This window comes from Salvelinus namaycush, chromosome 33 (assembly GCF_016432855.1).
Source record: "Salvelinus namaycush isolate Seneca chromosome 33, SaNama_1.0, whole genome shotgun sequence".
In the NCBI taxonomy this organism is placed as follows: domain Eukaryota; kingdom Metazoa; phylum Chordata; class Actinopteri; order Salmoniformes; family Salmonidae; genus Salvelinus; species Salvelinus namaycush.
The window spans coordinates 23,212,181-23,231,088 of record NC_052339.1 but is presented as its reverse complement, the minus strand read 5'-3'; the positions used below and the strand labels follow the sequence as shown (position 1 = coordinate 23,231,088).

The following is an 18,908-nucleotide window of genomic DNA, read 5'->3' as shown; positions in this document are numbered from 1 at the left end:
AACCATTTCTGTATGGACCTCACTTTGTGCATGGGGGCATTGTCATGCTGAAACTGTTGCCACAAAGTTGGAAACACAGAATCGTCTTGAATGTCATTGTACACAGGTAGCATTAAGATTTCCCTTCACTGGAACTAAGGGGCCCGAACCATGAAAAACAGCCCCAGACCATTATTCCTCCTCCAACAAACTTTATAGTCGGCACTATGCATTGGGGCAGGTAGCGTTCTCCTGACATCTGCCAAACCCAGATTTGTCCGTCGGACTGCCAGATGGTGAAGAGCCGTTCATCACTCCAGGGAACGAGTTTCCACTGCTCCAGAGTCCAATGGCGGTGAGCTTTAAACCACTCCAACTGACGCTTGGCATTGAGCATGGTATTCTTAGGCTTGTGTGCGGCTGCTCGACCATGGAAACCCATTTCATGAAGCTCCCGACAAACAGTTATTGTGCTGACGTTGCTTCCACAGGCAGTTTGGAACTCGGTAGTGAGAGTTGCAACTGCGGACAGACGGTTTTTACATGCTAGTCGCTTCAACACTCGGCGGTCCCGTTCTGTGAGCTTGTGTGGCCTAATCACTTCGCGGCTGAGCTATTATTTCTTCTAGACATTTCCACTTCACAATAGCAGCACTTACAGTTGACCAGGGCAGCTCTAGCAGGGCAGAAATTTGACGAACTGACTTTTTGGAAAGGTGGCATCCTATGATTGTGCCATGTTGAAAGTCACTGAGCTGTTCAGTAAGGGCATTCTACTGCCAATGTTGTCTTTGGAGATTGCATGGCTGTGTATTCGATTTTATACACCTGTCAGCAACGGGTGTGGCTGAAATAGCGGAATCCATTCATTTGAAGGGGTGTCCACATACAGTGTATGTTTGTATATATAATGAATCAGGGTCTGACAGAGAGAGAGAGACAGAGAGAGAGAGAGAGAGACAGAGAGAGAGAGAGAGAGAGAGAGAGAGAGAGAGAGAGAGAGAGAGAGAGAGAGAGAGAGAGAGAGAGAGAGAGAGAGAGACAGAGAGAGAGAGAGAGAGAGAGAGAGACAGAGAGAGAGAGGCAGAGAGACAGAGAGAGAGAGAGAGACGAGAGAGAGAGAGAGACAGAGAGACAGCGAGAGAGAGAGACAGAGAGAGAGACAGAGAGACAGAGAGAGAGAGAGAGAGAGAGAGACAGAGAGAGAGAGACAGAGAGAGAGAGAGAGAGACAGAGAGAGAGAGACAGAGAGAGAGAGACAGAGAGAGAGAGTAGAACTAATGCCAATGCAGGTCAATTTCAGAATCCAGGCAGTTCCTCTCCTATGACTTTTCACTCTAGTTATCATAGAGTATTAATCGTGTGTTGATGCTGCTGGCGACTTGCCAAAAAGTTCCAGTAGTGCCATTGAAGATAAGATACCTATCAATTCAAATCACTTCAATTCAAGGAGCTTTATTGGCATGGGAAACATATGTTAACATTGCCAAAGCAAGTGAGGTAGATAATATACAAAAGTTAAATAAACAATAAAAATTAACAGTTAACATTGCACTCACCGAAGTTCCAAGAGAATAAAGACATTACAAATGTCATATTATGTATATATACAGTGTTGTAACAATTTACAAATGGTTGAAGTACAAAAGGGAAAATAAATAAGCATAAATATGGATTATATTTACAATGGTGTTTGTTCTTCACTGGTTCACCTTTTCTTGTGGCAACAGGTCACAAATCTTGCTGCTGTGATGGCACACTGTGGTATTTCACCCAGTAGATATGGGAGTTTATCAAAATCGGGTTTGTTTTCGAATTCTTTGTGGATCTGTGTAACCTGAGGGAAATATGTGTCTCCAATATGGTTTTACATTGGGCAGGAGGTTGCTAAGTGCAGCTCAGTTTCCACCTCATTTTGTAGGCAGTGTGCACATAGCTTGTCTTCTCTTGAGAGCCAGATCTGGCTACGGCGGTCTTTCTCAATAGCAGGGCTATGCTCACTAAGTCTGTACATAGTCAAAGATTTCCTTAAGTTTGGGTCAGTCACAGTGGTCAGGTTTTCTGCCACTGTGTACTCTCTGTTTAGGGCCAAATAGCATTTTAGTTTGCTCTGTTTTTTTGTTAATTCTTTCCAATTTGTCAAGTAATTATATTTTTGTTTTCTAATGATTTGGTTGGGTCTAATTGTATTGCTGTCCTGGGGCTCTGTGGGGCCTGTTTGTGTTTGTGAACAGAGCCGCAGGACCAGCTTGCTTAGGGGACTCTTGTTCAGGTTCATCTCTCTGTAGGTGATGGCTTTGTTATGGAATGTTTGGGAATCGCTTCCTTTTAGGTGGCTGTATAATTTAACAGCTCTTTTCTGGATTTTGATAATTAGCGGGTATCGGCCTAATTCTGCTCTGCATGCATTATTTGGTGTTTTACCTTGTACACAGAGGATATTTTTGCAGAATTCTGCATGCAGAGTCTCAATTTGGTGTTTGTCCCATTTTGTGAATTCTTGGTTGGTGAGCGGACCCCAGACCTCACAACCATAAAGGGCAATGGGTTCTATAACTGATTCAAGTATTTTTAGCCAGATCCTAATTGGTATGTTGAATTTTATGTTCCTTTTGATGGCACAGAATGCCCTTCTTGCCTTGTCTCTCAGATCGTTCACAGCTTTGTGGAATTTACCTGTGGCGCTGATGTTTAGGCCAAGGTATACAGTATATAGTTTTTTGTGTGCTCTAGGGCAACAGTGTCTAGATTAATTTGTATTTGTGGTCCTGGCGACTGGACCTTTTTTGGAACACCATAATTTTGGTCTTACTGAGATTTACGGTCAGGGCCCAGGTCTGGCAGAATCTGTGCAGAAGATCTAGGTGCTGCTGTAGGCACTCCTTGGTTGGTGGCAGAAGCACCAGATCATCAGCAAACAGTAGACATTTGACTTCAGATTCTAGTAGGGTGAGGCCGGGTGCTGCAGACTGTTCTAGTGCCCTCGGCAATTCGTTGATATATATGTTGAAGAGGGTGGGGCTTAAGCTGCATCTCTGTCTCACCCCATGGCCCTTGGGAAGAAATGCGTGTGTTTTTGGCCTATTTTAACCGCACACTTGTTGTTTGTGTACATGGATTTTATAATGTCGTATGTTTTTCCTCCAACACCACTTTCCATCAATTTGTATAGCAGACCCTCATGCCAAATTGAGTTGAAGGCTTTTTTGAAATCAACAAAGCATGAGAAGACTTTGCCTTTGTTTTGGTTTGTTTGTTTGTCAATTAGGGTGTGAAAGGTGAATACGTGGTCTGGCGTATGATAATTTGGTAAAAAGCCAATTTGACATTTGCTCAGTACATTGTTTTCACTGAGGAAATGTACAAGTCTGCTGTTAATGATAATGCAGAGGATTTTCCCAAGGTTGCTGTTGACGCATATCCCACGGTAGTTATTGGGGTCAAATTTGTCTCCACTTTTGTGGATTGGGGTGATCAGTCCTTGGTTCGAAATATTGGGGAAGATGCCAGAGCTAAGGAGGATGTTTTAGTATAGCCAATTGGAATTTGTTGTCTGTGTATTTGATCATGTCATTGAGAATACCATCAACACCACATGCCTTTTTGGGTTGGAGGGTTTTTATTTTGTCCTGTAGCTCATTCAAGGTAATTGGAGAATCCAGTGGGTTCTGGTAGTCTTTAATAGTTGATTCTAAGATTTGTGTTTGATCATATATATGTTTTTGCTGTTTGTTCTTTGTTATAGAGGCAAAAAGATTGGAGAAGTGGTTTACCCATACATCTCCATTTTGGATAGATAATTCTTCGTGTTGTTGTTTGTTTATTGTTTTTCAATTTTCCCAAAGTGGTTAGAGTCTATGGATTCTTCAATTACTTTGAGCTGATTTCTGACGTGCTGTTCCTTCTTTTTCCGTAGTGTATTTCTGTATTGTTTTAGTGATTCACCATAGTGAAGGCGTAGACTCAGGTTTTCTGGGTCTCTATGTTTTTGGTTGGACAGGTTTCTCAATTTCTTTCTTAGATTTTTGCGTTCTTCATCAAACCTTTTGTCATTGTTGTTCATTTTCTTCGGTTCTCTATTTGAGATTTTTAGATTTGTAGAGGTCAAATATACTGTTAAGATTTTCTCCTGCCAAGTTTACACCTTCACTATTACAGTGGAACGTTTTATCCAGGAAGTTGTCTAAAAGGGATTGGATTTGTTGTTGCCTAATTGTTTTTTGGTAGGTTTCCAAACTACATTCCTTCCATCTATAGCATTTCTTAATATTACTCAGGTCCTTTGGCTTTGATGCCTCATGATTGAGTATTGCTCTGTTCAAGTAGACTGTGATTTTGCTGTGGTCTGACAGGGATGTCAGTGGGCTGACTGTGAATGCTCTGAGAGACTCTGGGTTGAGGTCAGTGATAAAGTAGTCTACAGTACTACTGTCAAGAGATGAGTTATAGGTGTACCTACCATAAGAGTCCCCTCGAAGCCTACCATTGACTACGTACATACCCAGCGTGCGACAGAGCTGCAGGAGTTGTGACCCGTTTTTGTTGGTTATGTTGTCATAGTTGTGCCCAGGGGGGCATATGGGGGAGGGAATGCTGTCACCTCCAGGCAGGTGTTTGTCTCCCTGTGCGCTGAGGGTGTCAGGTTCTTGTCCAGTTCTGGCATTTAGGTCACCACAGACTATTACATGTCCCTGGGCCTGGAAATTATTGATTTCCCCATCCAGGATGGAGAAGCTGTCTTTATTAAAGTATGGAGGTTCTAGTGGGGGGATATAGGTAGCACACATGAAGACATTTTTCTCTGTTAAGATAATTTCCTTTTGAATTTCTAGCCAAATGTAAAATGTTCCTGTTTTGATTAATTTAACTTCTTTGGGGTAGGGGGCAGTATTTTCACGTCTGGATGAAAAGCTTGCCCAGAGTAAACGGCCTGCTACAAAGCCATAAAAGCTAGAATATGCATATTATTAGTATATTTGGATAGAAAACACTCTGATGTTTCTAAAACTGTTTGAATGATGTCTGTGAGTATAACAGAACTCATATGGCAGGCAAAAACCTGAGAAACAATCCAACCAGGAAGTGGGAAATCTGAGGTTGGTCGATTTTCAACTCAGCTCCTATTGAAGATACAGTGGGATATTGGTAATGTTGCACTTCCTAAGGCTTCCACTAGATGTCAACAGTCTTTAGAACCTTGTCTGATGCTTCTACTGTGAAGTGGGGCCGAATGAGAGGGGATTGAGTAAGGTCTACCATGACCTGAACATGCGCTGACCATGCGCGTTCATGTGAGAGCGAGCTCTGTTCCATCGCACTTCTGAAGACAAAGGAATTCTCCGGTTGGAACAGTATTGAAGAATTATGTTAAAAACATCCTAAAGATTGATTCAATACTTCGTTTGTCATGTTTTTACAGACTGTAATATAACTTTTTTAACTTTTCGTCCGTACTTTCCGCTGGACTTGCCCGCGCGTCGTGAGTTTGGAAAGTGTACTGAACGCTAGAACAACAAGGAGGAATTTGGACATAAATGATGGACATTATCGAACAAAACATACATGTATTGTGTAACATGAAGTCCTATGAGTGTCATCTGATGAAGATCATCAAAGGTTAGTGATACATTTTTTGTGAATCCTCTCTTTGGCTGGAAAAATGGCTGTGTTATTCTGTGAATAGGCACTCACCTAACATAATCGTTTGGTTTGCTTTCGTCGTAAAGCCTTTTTGAAATCGGACACTGTGGCTGGATTTACAACAAGTGTATCTTTAAAATGGTGTAAAATACATGTATGTTTGAGGAATTTTAATTATGGGATTTCTGTTGTTTTGAATTTGGCGCCCTGCAGTTTCACTGGCTGTTGAAGAGGTGGGACGCTACCATCCCACGTACTCTAGAGAGGTTAATGGAGTGAGTTAGGTCTGCTCTATACCAAATTAGCATACCCCCTGAGTCCCTTCCCTGTTTCACACCTGGTAGTTTGGTGGATGGGACTACCAGCTCTCTGTAACCTATAGGGCAACCAGTGGGTCCGTCTCCTCTATACCAGGTTTCTTGTAGGATGACAATGTCTGTATTTCCAATTTCTTTGATGAAGTCCAGGTTCCTGCTCTTTAGGCCAAAGGCAGATGACCTCAGGCCTTGGATATTCCAGGATGAGATAGTGAAGGCTTTGTGTTCCATAAAGTGTCCAATGTTGTTGGTCGTGTGGTTTGGCCTCAGACCAGTAAGTGTGAGCAGCCTATCTCTACCCCCCTTATACCATTCACACATATAAATTAGGTTTGTGCCAAGCACAACAGACCTCCATCTCGCATCACTTAGATGGGTCTCAAATTCATAATCCGATACCCATTTATCAGACTAGTCACAGCTTCAGATCAGGACCTACATATGGGATGTTAAAGGAATATTACCCACTGTGACACCTTTAAAGGGTTGAGGATATGTTATACATGAGATGCATCAAAGTAGCTTTGAAAGGATAGCAACACCACATTTTTTCACTCGATGATGGAAGTACAGCACTCTTATGGAAATACAGAGATGGTTTTGTGTTCCACCTCCACCTTCAGTGTAATACAATATCTGTTCTAAGTTCCTATATCTGTGTTTAGTGTTGTGTGATGTAGCTACCATTGCAGGATGAATCATTCTCAGAATGGTGGGTGAACGTCCAAACATGTTGCTCTTGACAACATCACACCAACCCTGGGTGAGCTAACCTCAACCACATCTATCTTTGTGTTCATCATCTCAATGTCAGAGTAGACAGACCTCAGCTGTTACTCTCCTCCAAAATCCTACACAATAAGTGACTGTGGGTAACAGCCATGAAGGGCAACCATAACGTTTTGAATCCTTTTGAGTTCATCTGACACTTAAAAAAAAAAACGATTGGTCTTTTATGCTGCCCTTTCATATTTTTAATACCAGTGACAGACGCACTGGTTTCTATTAACAGAGAGCTTCATTGTGTGTGGAGATGGAAGGCAGGGGATGGCAGATGTCTTTATACTAACACTTATTTTCCTGTCAAACCCCTCTCTCTCTCTCCTTCCCCCAAGCTGCTGTGTTATGTACCCCCTACATCTCTATATCCAGGATCAGGGTTAAACAACTTCTCTAACCACTGAGTGAATCTCTGGATCTAGTCTAGTGTGTTTCCAATCAACTCTGATGTTCCTAATGTTGAGAGAATATTTCAGGACCTCAAAAGGGCTTCAGAATTCAGGCCCCTAGCTAGCGCAACTAAAGCAAGCCCTGTCAATCCCTATGAAACCCCGAGTAACGACATTGCTGAATTTCATCACATTTAGGGATGAATTGCTTCTACCCTTCCTCCTTCAACAATGACTGTGACTGATTTTTCCCACAATCAATCCCAACACACACACACACACACACACACACACACACACACACACACACACACACACACACACACACACACACACACACACACACACACACACCAAACCCTCCCCCCAAAAGGTCAAAGGTTGTAGATGTGTACTCACAGTCTGGCTCAGACTTAATCTCTGACCCAGCAGAGCAACAGGGGGTTTGGACATAAAGAACTGCAGTCTCCCCCAGAGCATAGCAGAGTCAGTCTTACCAGAAGCTCCCTACAGAGCATAGCAGAGTCAGTCTGACCAGAAGCTCCCTACAGAGCATAGCAGAGTCAGTCTGACCAGAGTCCCCCTACAGCGCATGCCCACAGCCCCAGGCCAACAGAGACATACGTATTAAAGAACTCATTCACACCCTCGTTTCCACTCACAACACACTGTCCGCCTGAGAGAGAAAACACTCTAATTTACTAGCCCCCAGTGCCAGCAGTGACATTTTATCCGTACCAGGTTGTATAGACCCTGGCTCTGTGAGAGCCAGAGTGAGTGGGTCTTCCACATATCCCACAAACCACAGGAAGAGCTCAACTGTACACCGGAGCACTGCGTTCCAGTGCTTCAAAAACAACATGGAAACCACAGCGACTCCCAGAGAGGTGGCAGTGGCCTCCCTCTACGTCTCAGAGTCTTTGACCGACCAACAAGTCACGGCTCAGTTTTACTGCCAGTCCGCCAAGCAAGCAACAAAGTCTTCATATATGCAACATATTTGTGTCCTCCCACAAACCCAGAACATGATACATACACACTAATACGCAAAGCAGGAGTCTTATGAATATGCTACTGTATGTGTGGCTGTCAAGATACTCAAAAACACTTCGTTGGGGTTTTATGTTATTTTGTAAACTGGCTATGGGGTATGTCAACGGCCCTCTGCATTGACCATATTTGTCTACTAAATGTACCTGTGAAGATCACAAAAGTAGGAGGATTTCAATTATGTTTTTTCAATGGATGTCAGCTAAAACACATACCACTCTGCCTTTTATAACTGCCCAAACTGACCAGTTCACATTTTGATTCAATGCTTCTGACAGGCAAAAATTACTGTTCTGTTTCTCATGAACGTGTTTTTCTCTTTGAATGTGGCAGACAGATTTTGTTCAAATAGGCCGGTGGAATGTGCCAAAGCAGACCAAATGCAGAGCATGCTACACATCGGTGTCAGACGGGCTGAGTTCCAATTATGATTCCATGATCTCATTATATCTTCAGGAGGAAGGACGCCCAGCACCCACACTCATTCATGCAACCTAAAAATCTATGTTTTATTTTACAGTGAGCATAGCTGTCAGTCACTCTAATAGTATTTTATTATCCAGCACCTGAGAGATAATGGATGTTCACACTCAACTATCAGATTCTGACCCCATTATTTTTGGGAGGTATGATTTGCAGTCAACTCGGTGAGCAGTGGTACTCACAGAATGATTGATTGAAAAACCATTACATTTCACAACAAGCACACCATTTGATCCCATGGTAATTGGTTCCAGTTTGGGGCCCTGAATACTTGTCGATAGCAGGGGGCATCATCCCCAAACTGTGTCTTCTGGAATCACTTTTTCTGGAGATATATTTCAGTTATATCCAATTGTAATTGGTGCATGGGAAGCAGTTCTCCATAGGAGAAGTTACTTTACACTAAAATGAATATATAGACACCAACTTTTGCCACGATAATTATCAATATTAAGGTAGTAGAACGATGCCTTCTACCAATGTAGAGAACCCATACCGTTTTATATTACATATACAAAGCTTCTCTCCTTCAGCTCACTGTCTGGGCAGGAACCAGAGCATTCCTGTCTGTGTCTGTTTGGGGGGAATAAAGTGTTGTACAGTAATCAGGTGTAAAACAGGTGGAGCAGTGTTGACATAGGAGGGAAGCATGTGAAAAATGTGCTGCTGCCATGCAATCACAAAGGGAAAAGCCAGGCGGTTGATTTAGACGTTTAATCACAGTGCTGGATGATGAGTATAGGATCAAACAAAGGCACGCGATGCCTGGAATAACTGGGAGAGCCACCTAAAGCCTACACAGGGATTCCTGGTGGAAATGAGCCAAAGCAGTAGCAGTAGGCTGGGATGGATGCCCCAATCATCAGGCCAGACAGAACTGTATCATCTTCAATGGGTCTGGCGATTTGATGGATAGCTGGGTAGCTACAATGCATTCGTAAAGTATTCACACTCCTTGACTTTTTGCACATTTTATGTAAATGTGATATTTCCATTTTTATTTTTAATACATTTGCAAAATTTTCAAAAATAAATAAATATGTTTTCGTTTTGTCGTTATGGGGTATTGTGTATAGTGTGATGAGAAGAAAAAAACGATTTCATCAATTTTAGAACAAGGCTGTAACGTAACAAAATGTGTAAAAAGTCAAGTGGTCAGAATACTTTCTCTGTAAGTTATTTCACAACAATCTAGTATTTCTAGCTCTATCTGAACATTTGGGGAGATATTCTGTTCTCGTCCCAGTTCTAACATAGGGTCTGGCTTCACTCATTCCCCCATAGTCTGGGGCACACATTGACTGACTGATGGACTGATTAAATGGCACAAACCTCTATTGAACTCATGGCTGGGGACAATTACATTATTCCAGTCAAGGATTGAAACCCCACAGATCTGTGTTTCCATTGAGACATGTTCTATAACGTGTAGAACTGCAGAAAATTTGCTTTAAAGCTACATTTTTTTCTCTCTGGCAACAAGAGGGGTGTGAATAGTTTCTGGTTGCATGGGTTGTGAGGTTGGTGTTTGTTACTAAGCCGATAAATACATTATCCAGCCCGTCCTTTGCCACCTAGGAAATTTGTGTAGGAAACCTTCTCAAATAGTATTTGAATACCCTTGTAGGGTCTATGATTTACAGTCTTAATTAGGGTATATTAATATATAGACTTAACAGTCTTAACTAGGGCTCCTAAGTGGCGTAGCGGTCTAAGGCATTGCATCTCGGTGCTAGAGGCGCCACCACAGACCCTGTCTCGATTCCAGGCTGTATCACAACTGGCCGTGATTGGGAGTCCCATTGGCCCAGCATTGTTAGGGTTTGGCTGGGGTAGGCCGTCATTGTAAATAAGAATTTGTTCTTAACTGACTTGCCTAGTTAAATAAAGGTTAAAAAATGTAAATATTTTAGTGTGCAGGAGCTCAGCAAACACTGAGTGGATTCATTTTTTTATTTAAAAAAGTGTTTTACAGAGTAGGCCTACAGAAAGGACATATGAAGGTTATCACTTTAGCTGTGCTTTATAAATATGCGTAAGGCTATGCTGTCAAAATAGTTGCATACTAAAACTGATAAACAATTTATATTTAAAAAAATAGGCTACTGTATGGATAAACATTCTACGGGTGAAATTGGGGTGTCAATATTGGGAGGGGGAAGAACAGTATATGGGGGGTCCTCCCCCTGATATATATACAGTACCAGTCAAAAGTTTGGACACACCTACTCATTCAAGGTGTTTTTTCTTTATTTTTACTATTTTCTACATTGTAGAATAATAGTGAAGACATCAAACTTATGAAATAGCACATATGGAATAATGTAGTAACCAAAAAAGTGTTAAACAAATCAAAATATATTTTATATTCTTCAAAGCAGCCACCGTTTGCCTTGATGACAGCTTTGCACACGCTTGGCATTCTCTCAACCATCTTCATGAGGTAGTCACCTGGAATGCATTTCAATAAACAGGTGTGCCTTGATAAAAGTTAATTTGTTGAATTTCTTTCCTTCTTAATGCGTTTGAGCCAATCACTTGTGTTGTGGCAAGGTAGGGGTGGTATAAGGACGATAGCCCTATTTGGTAAAATACCAAGTCCAAATTATGGCAAGAACAGCTCAAATAAGCAAAGAGAAACAATAGTCCATCATTACTTTAAGACATGAAGGTCAGTCAATTTGGAACGTTTCAAGAACTTGTAGTCACAAAAACCATCAAGCGCTAACATAAAACTGGCTTTCATGAGGACCGCCACCAGAAAGGAAGACCCAGAGTTACCTCTGCTGCAAAGGATAAGTTTGTTAGAGTTAAGTGCACCTCAGATTGCAGCCCAAATAAATGATTCACAGAGTTCAAGTAACAGACACATCTCAACATCAACTGTTCAGTAGAGAATGCGTCAATCAGGCCTTCATGGTTGAATTGCTGCTAAGAAACCACTACTAAAGGACACCAATAAAAAGAAGAGACTTGCTTGGGCCAAGAAACACGAGCAATGGACATTAGACTGGTGAAAATCTGTCCTTTGGACTGATGAGTCCAAATTTGAGACCGCCGTGTCTTTGTGAGACACAGAGTAGGTGAACGGATGATCTCCACATGTGTGGTTCCCACCGTGAAGCATGGAGGAGGAGGTGTAATGATGTGGGGGTGCTTTGCTAGTGACACTGTCAGTGATTTATTTAAAATTCAACGTACACTTAACCAACATGGCTACCACAGCATTCTGCAGTGATACGCCATCCCATCTGGTTTGTGCTTAGTGGGACTATCGTTTGTTTTTCAACAGGACAATGACCCAACACACCTCCAGGCTGTGTAAGGGCTATTTGACAAAGAAGGATAGTGATGGAGCGCTGCATCAGATGACCTGGCCTCCACAATCACCCGACCTCAACCCAACTGAGATGGTTTGGGATGACTTGGACCGCAGAGTGAAGGAAAAGCAGCCAACAAGTGCTCAGAATATGTGGGATCTCCTTCAAGATTGTTGGAAAAGCATTCCAGGTGAAGCTGGTTGAGAGAATGCCAAGACTGTGCAAAGCTGTCGTCAAGGCAAAGAGTGGCTATTTTGAAGAATCTAAAATATATTTTGATTTGTTTGACACTTTTTTGGTTACCACATGATTCCATATGTGTTATTTCATAGTGTTGATGTTGTAACTATTATTCTACAATGTAGAAAATAGTAAAAATAAAGAGCAACCCTTGAATGAGTAGGTGTGCCCAAACTTTTGACTAGTACTGTATACAGTATATATATATATATATATATATTAAACGCATTTCCTGCAATTCTACACCGTTTGACATTACTTATTATCCCTCTCTTGAGGTTTATTTTGAGGGGTATATGGAGGGGTATTTTGAAAACACAGTATAAGTGAAAGGATAAGTGGAAATATTTATTTTAGGAATAAACAAACTTCCTGCATTTCAACACATTTTGCCATGGTGCAGAGAGAAAAATGTGCGGTTTTATAATGTTATTCTATACATTTTGTCATGAGTCTGAGATAAAATGTTGCAGTTTTAAAGCTAATTTCCTGCAATTTTACACATTTTACCATGGGGCAGAGAGAAACATTTTCTGTTTTAAAGTAACTGCACTGGAAACATCTCACTTTTAAAAATGAATATTCTGTTAACTGATACCCAAATAATGTTGATGACTTATCCTATACTCTTATTTGTGGCCAATGCATAACCACCTCAAGCTTCTATCTCAAACAGACCATTTAAAAAATGCTTGCTATTTCCTCATAGAAGATGATGTCATTGCATTAATATGTTTTATGACCGGTATACGCCCACACCATTCCAACACAGAAAAGCTGCTTTTTAAAATACTTGATTAACATTTTTTGTAAGGAAACAATTCCACTCATATTGTAACTACGGTGCCTTCAGAAAGTATTCATACCCCTTGATTTATTCCACATGTTGTTGTGTTGCAGCCTGATTAAATAAATACAAATTCTCACCCATCTACACACAATACCCCATAATGACAAAGTGAAAATATGTTTTTAGACATTTTAACAAATGTATTGAAAATGAAATACAGAAATATCTCATTTCCATAAGTATTCCCACCTCTGAGTCAATACCTTGTAGAAGCATCATGTTTTCACTTCATTATGGGTTCTTGTGTGTAGATGGGTGAGAAAAAAAAATATTGAATCCATTTTGAGTTCAGCCTATAACACAACAAAATGTGGAATAAGTCAAGGAGTATGAATACTTTCTGAAGGCACCGTAATTATAGATCATATTTCATAGACATATGGAAACAGTGGAAAGTTAATTTAAAGGTCGACTATGTGCATAAATGCAAAAATAATGGCTATAACTGATCAATGCACTATCATACTAGGTCATTTAATACTTACATTTATTTTAAATAAATGGAATAATATCTGTTCTCCAAAATGTATATTAAAGACCCCAATAGTTATTTTTTTGTTAGAGTTCGTTCTATGTCAGGCAGGCTATTATAGCCTGTATACCCATCCACACTGCTCTGGCCAAACTGACGTTTCTTCTCCGATAGAGCACCGGAATTAAATTCAGGGTGAGTCGACAGGCAAAGCCTATTTTGCAAGAGGCATATGGTCCTGTTCACAGTGTAACTGAACGATGCTATCGATTTAAATAACTCGCTTCGGTAACACGCGCATCGTCTCTGCTATTTGGGATAATCGGGAAGTCCCTACCCCATTGAAGTTGACATTTAAAATGGTTAAGGTATCGGTTAATGTTAGGGTTAGGTAGTAAGGGTTAAGCTAGATGTTAAGGTTAAGGTTAACTCTAACGAGCCTCAACCCCGGATCCGGGATCACCCCCCACCCCCCCCACACTGATTAGCATCGCTAGCATAGCGTCACAATTAAATAGTAGCATCTAAATATCATTAAATCACAAGTCCAAGCCACCTAATGAAAGATACAGATCTTGTGAATAAAGCCACCATTTCAGATTTTTAAAATGTTTTACAGGGAAGACACAATATGTAAATCTATTAGCTAACCACGTTAGCAAAGGACACGATTTTTTTACTCCCAACAGCTTTTTCCTGCGTCAGTAGCTATCACTAATTCGACTAGATAAAAATATATATAGCCACTAACCAAGAAACAACTTCATAATATGACAGTCTGATAACATATTTATGGTATAGCATAGTTTTTTGGGGGAAAAATGTGCATTTTTCAGGTATAAATCACAGTTCTACATTGCAGCTGCAATCTGAAATAGTGCTGACCCAGCCAGAACAATTACAGAGACCAACGTCATATAACGAATTACTCATCTTAAAACATTTCAGAAAAATACACAGCGTACAGATATTGAAAGCCCAACATCTGGTGAATCCAAACAATATTTCAGATTTATTAAATGTTTTATAACGAAAACAAAATGTAGCGCTAAATTAGCATAGCTATACAAGGCAGATTCGGCTAGGCGCCCACGGTCAGTTCACATGCACAACAGATATGATATAACATCGTAAATTGGGTCTTACTATGGCTGATCTTTCATCAGAATGTTGATCAAAGTGTCCTTTGTCAAGATGAGTCGTTGGTTCCGTTCAGAAATCTTCCTTTCCCACTCCATTTAGCACAGGTACCGGTCGAGTGGCACAGATCTCTCAAATGTAAATAAATTGTGACAACGGAACACCGCAAAACTCCCAAAAAAATTCAAATAATCTGATTAAACTATATTGAAAAAACATACATTACGATGATATGGTCACATGTATCAAACAAAATTCGACACGGAGATAGTTTTCATCCATAACGCCAGCAAAACAGTACACAATCGCAGCTCCAACTCGTGCGAATCAGCAAACCGGAAGTTGTCGGTCACGCCAAAGAAATAGGTCTTATTTCACGTCAGTACCAGATAAACAAAGAATTTCTCCTCTGACGTCTTCTTGACACCCAGAGGAAGGCGAATGAGGTGTGTTTCGGGTCATAGGGGGCACGACCATATATAGGCAGAGCTTTGAAGCCAGCATAACACATCTTGATTTTATGTTCTTGGTCATGGAAAGTGCTGTGAAATGACTTCTGTATCACTCAGAGACAAAATTGAAACGGTTTTAGAAACTAGAGATTGTTTTCTTTCCAATGGTATTATTTATATGCATGTAGTAAGAGCAATAATTGAATAAGAGGCAGTTTAATCTGTTGAGCAAATTATGCTAATGGGAAAATAGCACCCCCTGTATTCTCAAGAAGTTAAGGTTAGGGAGGGTTCAGTGTATAGACGTCCCAAGGATACAGCATAGCACTATTCGTGTCCAAACGGGATAGGGATCCATTTACCGACCTCCTTGACACACACCGGGTCACGTGACAGATCCTGCACATTTTAAAAAGAACGGGATATCCTACAATTCACACCAGGGCTTCACCGAGGTGGCTAAATGACTCCCCGGTGGCAGTTGACCGACTTTCGCACCTCCGCAGCCCTTTTGTGCAATTGTCAGAGGAGCGTCAATGGGACAACGCGCTGAACGCACCAACGACACATGAGACTTCATAATCAAACCTGTTGACCGGGGCCCCGTCCTAATTTTTATCCCCGTTTATATTCTTATACGAAGTTGATCTACAGCCTGCAGAGAAATCATATTGGAGGGCGAAAAGTGGGGCTATCCTCTGTCATTATTAATATCTGCTCGGGATGGCAGTGAACTTTAGATGCGCAGTTCAAGCCTTAGTTTTACTGGGCTGTGTGATTATCCTCAGTAACGTGCTATGTCCCGTTGGTGCGAACCTCTACAACAACCGCTATGCAGGGTAAGTGAGGATTCTCATTCATTTCTGTGCTTTGTGACTGGAAGAGAAAGTTGAATCCTGAGCTCTCATTCGTGTTGAAGACTTGAAGTTGAACACCTATGAGGTAAAAGAAGAAGGGTAAAACATAAAAGGAATTATCTGTATTTTAAAGGGGCAATCAGCAGTTGCTACATCCATTTTTGGATTCATACATTCATGAAATATAGCCTACCCATTGATTCAGGAAGATTATAACATAGGCTATAAATGAGTCATGAGCTTAGTTAAACTGTCGTACCCCATCAGAACTCAAAATATAAGCTTGTTTTACTCCAATGTTGGTAAACAAAGTAAATGTCAACAACCACTAAAAACATAGTGAAAACAATACATGCTATATCATGGATGGTAGTCTTTGCACCCATAGCTCCTTCTACGAATTTGAGAGTGGTTAGGCCTACATTTCTCTAGCCCTATCCCTCAGCTTTTTACCGAAACAGAGGCAGGGAGTATGCTTTGTTATTGTTTCTACTTTGCTGATTTAAGTTGGTCTACTGAAAGTAATTCTATCCTCAGATTAAGCATGGGGTTTACTTCCTCTCATCTCCTGTTGAAAAGAGATGGATTTTTCAAAGCAACTTTGTATGTGTGACTACACGTTTTTCTCTCATATGGATAGTAAATCATCCCTGCTGGAGACACGTGTTTTCTACTTTGTGTATTCGAGACATATGGGACACCAAAATGTTCTGATGGATGTAAGATAAGCCTATAGTTGTCAGGTTTTGGCCCAGCAGCTCTTATGATAAGTGCTGGCTAGTTAGAGATGCAGCAACTGCAGTTGATACCAGACAGATCGGGGAACCTGGAACATTAGGAGACAGTCTCTTTTGGGACAGAGAACCTGAGCAGAGAACCTGGCTGTGTTGAAGTTCTGGAATTCACAGAGTTCTGTCAAGGTGCATGGGGCACACCGAGGGGGCACACCGAGGGGGCACACCGAGGGGGCACACCGAGGGGGCACACCGAGGGGGCACACCGAGGGGGCACAGTGGGAACATTTTGGCCACCTGGAGCACATTAGGGAACTGAGGGATAGTTTAGAGTACACTTTGGGCAATTTTGGAGGGTATTCCTGAGCAAGTAATTGCTCTCCTCTAGGCATAATTTCAGGGAGCTTTGGGGTAGTTTTGGGAGGCACAGCAGGATCCCATCTGTCCTTCCATAGCCCCACCCCCCTCTTTCCCCTGCACCCTGGACTTGTTCCAAAAGCCCCTGTAACCCACCCGAACCCTAGCTGCTCAGCACAGACGATCCCACTTTATCAAGGTAGGAAACCCAGGGCAAGGAAACAAGACTCCCAACGCTGACACTGTAGGGAACTCTGTGCCGTTCTGTTCAGAATTCCTTATACAGTATGATAGTGGGTGTTGTCCCACTTAGTTTTAATCTGTTGAAGGATTGCACAATGAGCCTTTAGTCTTAAGGACTAAATGGTCACTATTGTTGTTAAATCTTTGTGATTACATGAGTTTACTTTCGGGAATTATCATGTCTCCTGTTGGTTGAACATGGTCTAATACCAGTGTTTCCCCTAGGATTTTTTTCAGCAGAGGTGGTAAAGTTAGCATGGGGGGGGGAGTAGTGAGCGCGGCCAATTGCACGGTTTTAAATCTAATTCCCTGCAATTCTACACATATTGCTATGGGGCGGAGAGAACATTTTACAGTTTTAAAGCTAGTTTCCTGCAATGCAAATGTTTTTTTTTCATGGGGCTGAGAGAAACATTTATGTTTTAAAGCTAATTTCCTGCAATTCTACAACCTTTTCCATGGCTTATTGTCATGATGCTATAAATTGATCGGGAGACAGGCGCAGGAATGTGTAATCGGGGTTTTTATTTCCCAAATTACAGCGTGCCGTGTAAAGGCACGGGGACGAAGACCAAACAAACATGTATACAAAACACAGGGTAGAAACCCAAACAAAAGAGCGAGGAGTACCTCGAATAAATACACAATCGCACAATGATTATCACACGGGACGAGACCCGTAATCATCTGCACGATATACGTGGCACAAAAGCCAAAACAACATAGCACAGGTTCTCACACGACCAATGGACATAGCAACAATAATCGACAGGACAATGGTGAACAAAGGGCACACTCATACAATTACTAATCAATGAGAATAGGGACCAGGTGTGCGTAATGACAGTTCCGGAGGGATCCATGACAGTACTCGGCATTTTTGGACACCGATTATGGGCATTTTTGGACACCGATTATGGGCATTTTTGGACACCGATTATGGCTGATTACATTGCACTCCACAAGGAGACTGCGTGGCAGGCTGACTAGCTTTTATGCGAGTGCAGCAAGGAGCCAAGGTAAGTTACTAGCTAGCATTAAACTTATCTTGTAAAAAACAATCAATCTTAACATAATCACTAGTTAACTACACATAGTTGATAATATTACTAGTTTATCTAGCTTGTCCTGCGTTGCATATAATCAATACGGTGCCTGTTAATTTATCATTGAATCACAGCCTACTTCTCCAAACGGGTGATTTAACAAGCACATCTGCGAAAAAAGCACTGTTGTTGCACCAATGTGTACCTAACCATAAACATCAATGCCTTTCTTAAAATCAATACACAAGTATATCTTTTTAAACCTGCATATTTAGTTAATATTGCCTGCTAACATGAATTTCTTTTAACTAGGGAAATTGTGTCACTTCTCTTGCGTTTTGTGCAAGCAGAGTCAGGGTATATGCAGCAGTTTGGGCCGCCTGGCTCGTTGCGAACTGTGTGAAGACCATTTCTTCCTAACAAAGACCGTAATTAATTTGCCAGAATTGTACATAATTATGACATAACATTGAAGGTTGTGCAATGTAACAGCAATATTTAGACTTAGGGATGCCACACGTTAGATAAAATACGGAACGGTTCCGTATTTCACTGAAAG

General features: G+C 41.3%; 1 protein-coding gene across 1 annotated transcript in view; it reads left to right on the top strand.

Annotated features, from left to right (window-relative positions):
- Window positions 1-15,835: 15,835 nt before the first annotated feature.
- Window positions 15,836-18,908, top strand: part of LOC120027716 (carboxypeptidase A6-like) — a 35,413-nt gene continuing 32,340 nt past the window's right edge. The window contains exon 1 of the mRNA XM_038972705.1: window positions 15,836-15,951. Coding sequence (XP_038828633.1) covers window positions 15,836-15,951 — 116 coding nt within the window. The remainder of the gene's footprint in view (window positions 15,952-18,908) is intronic.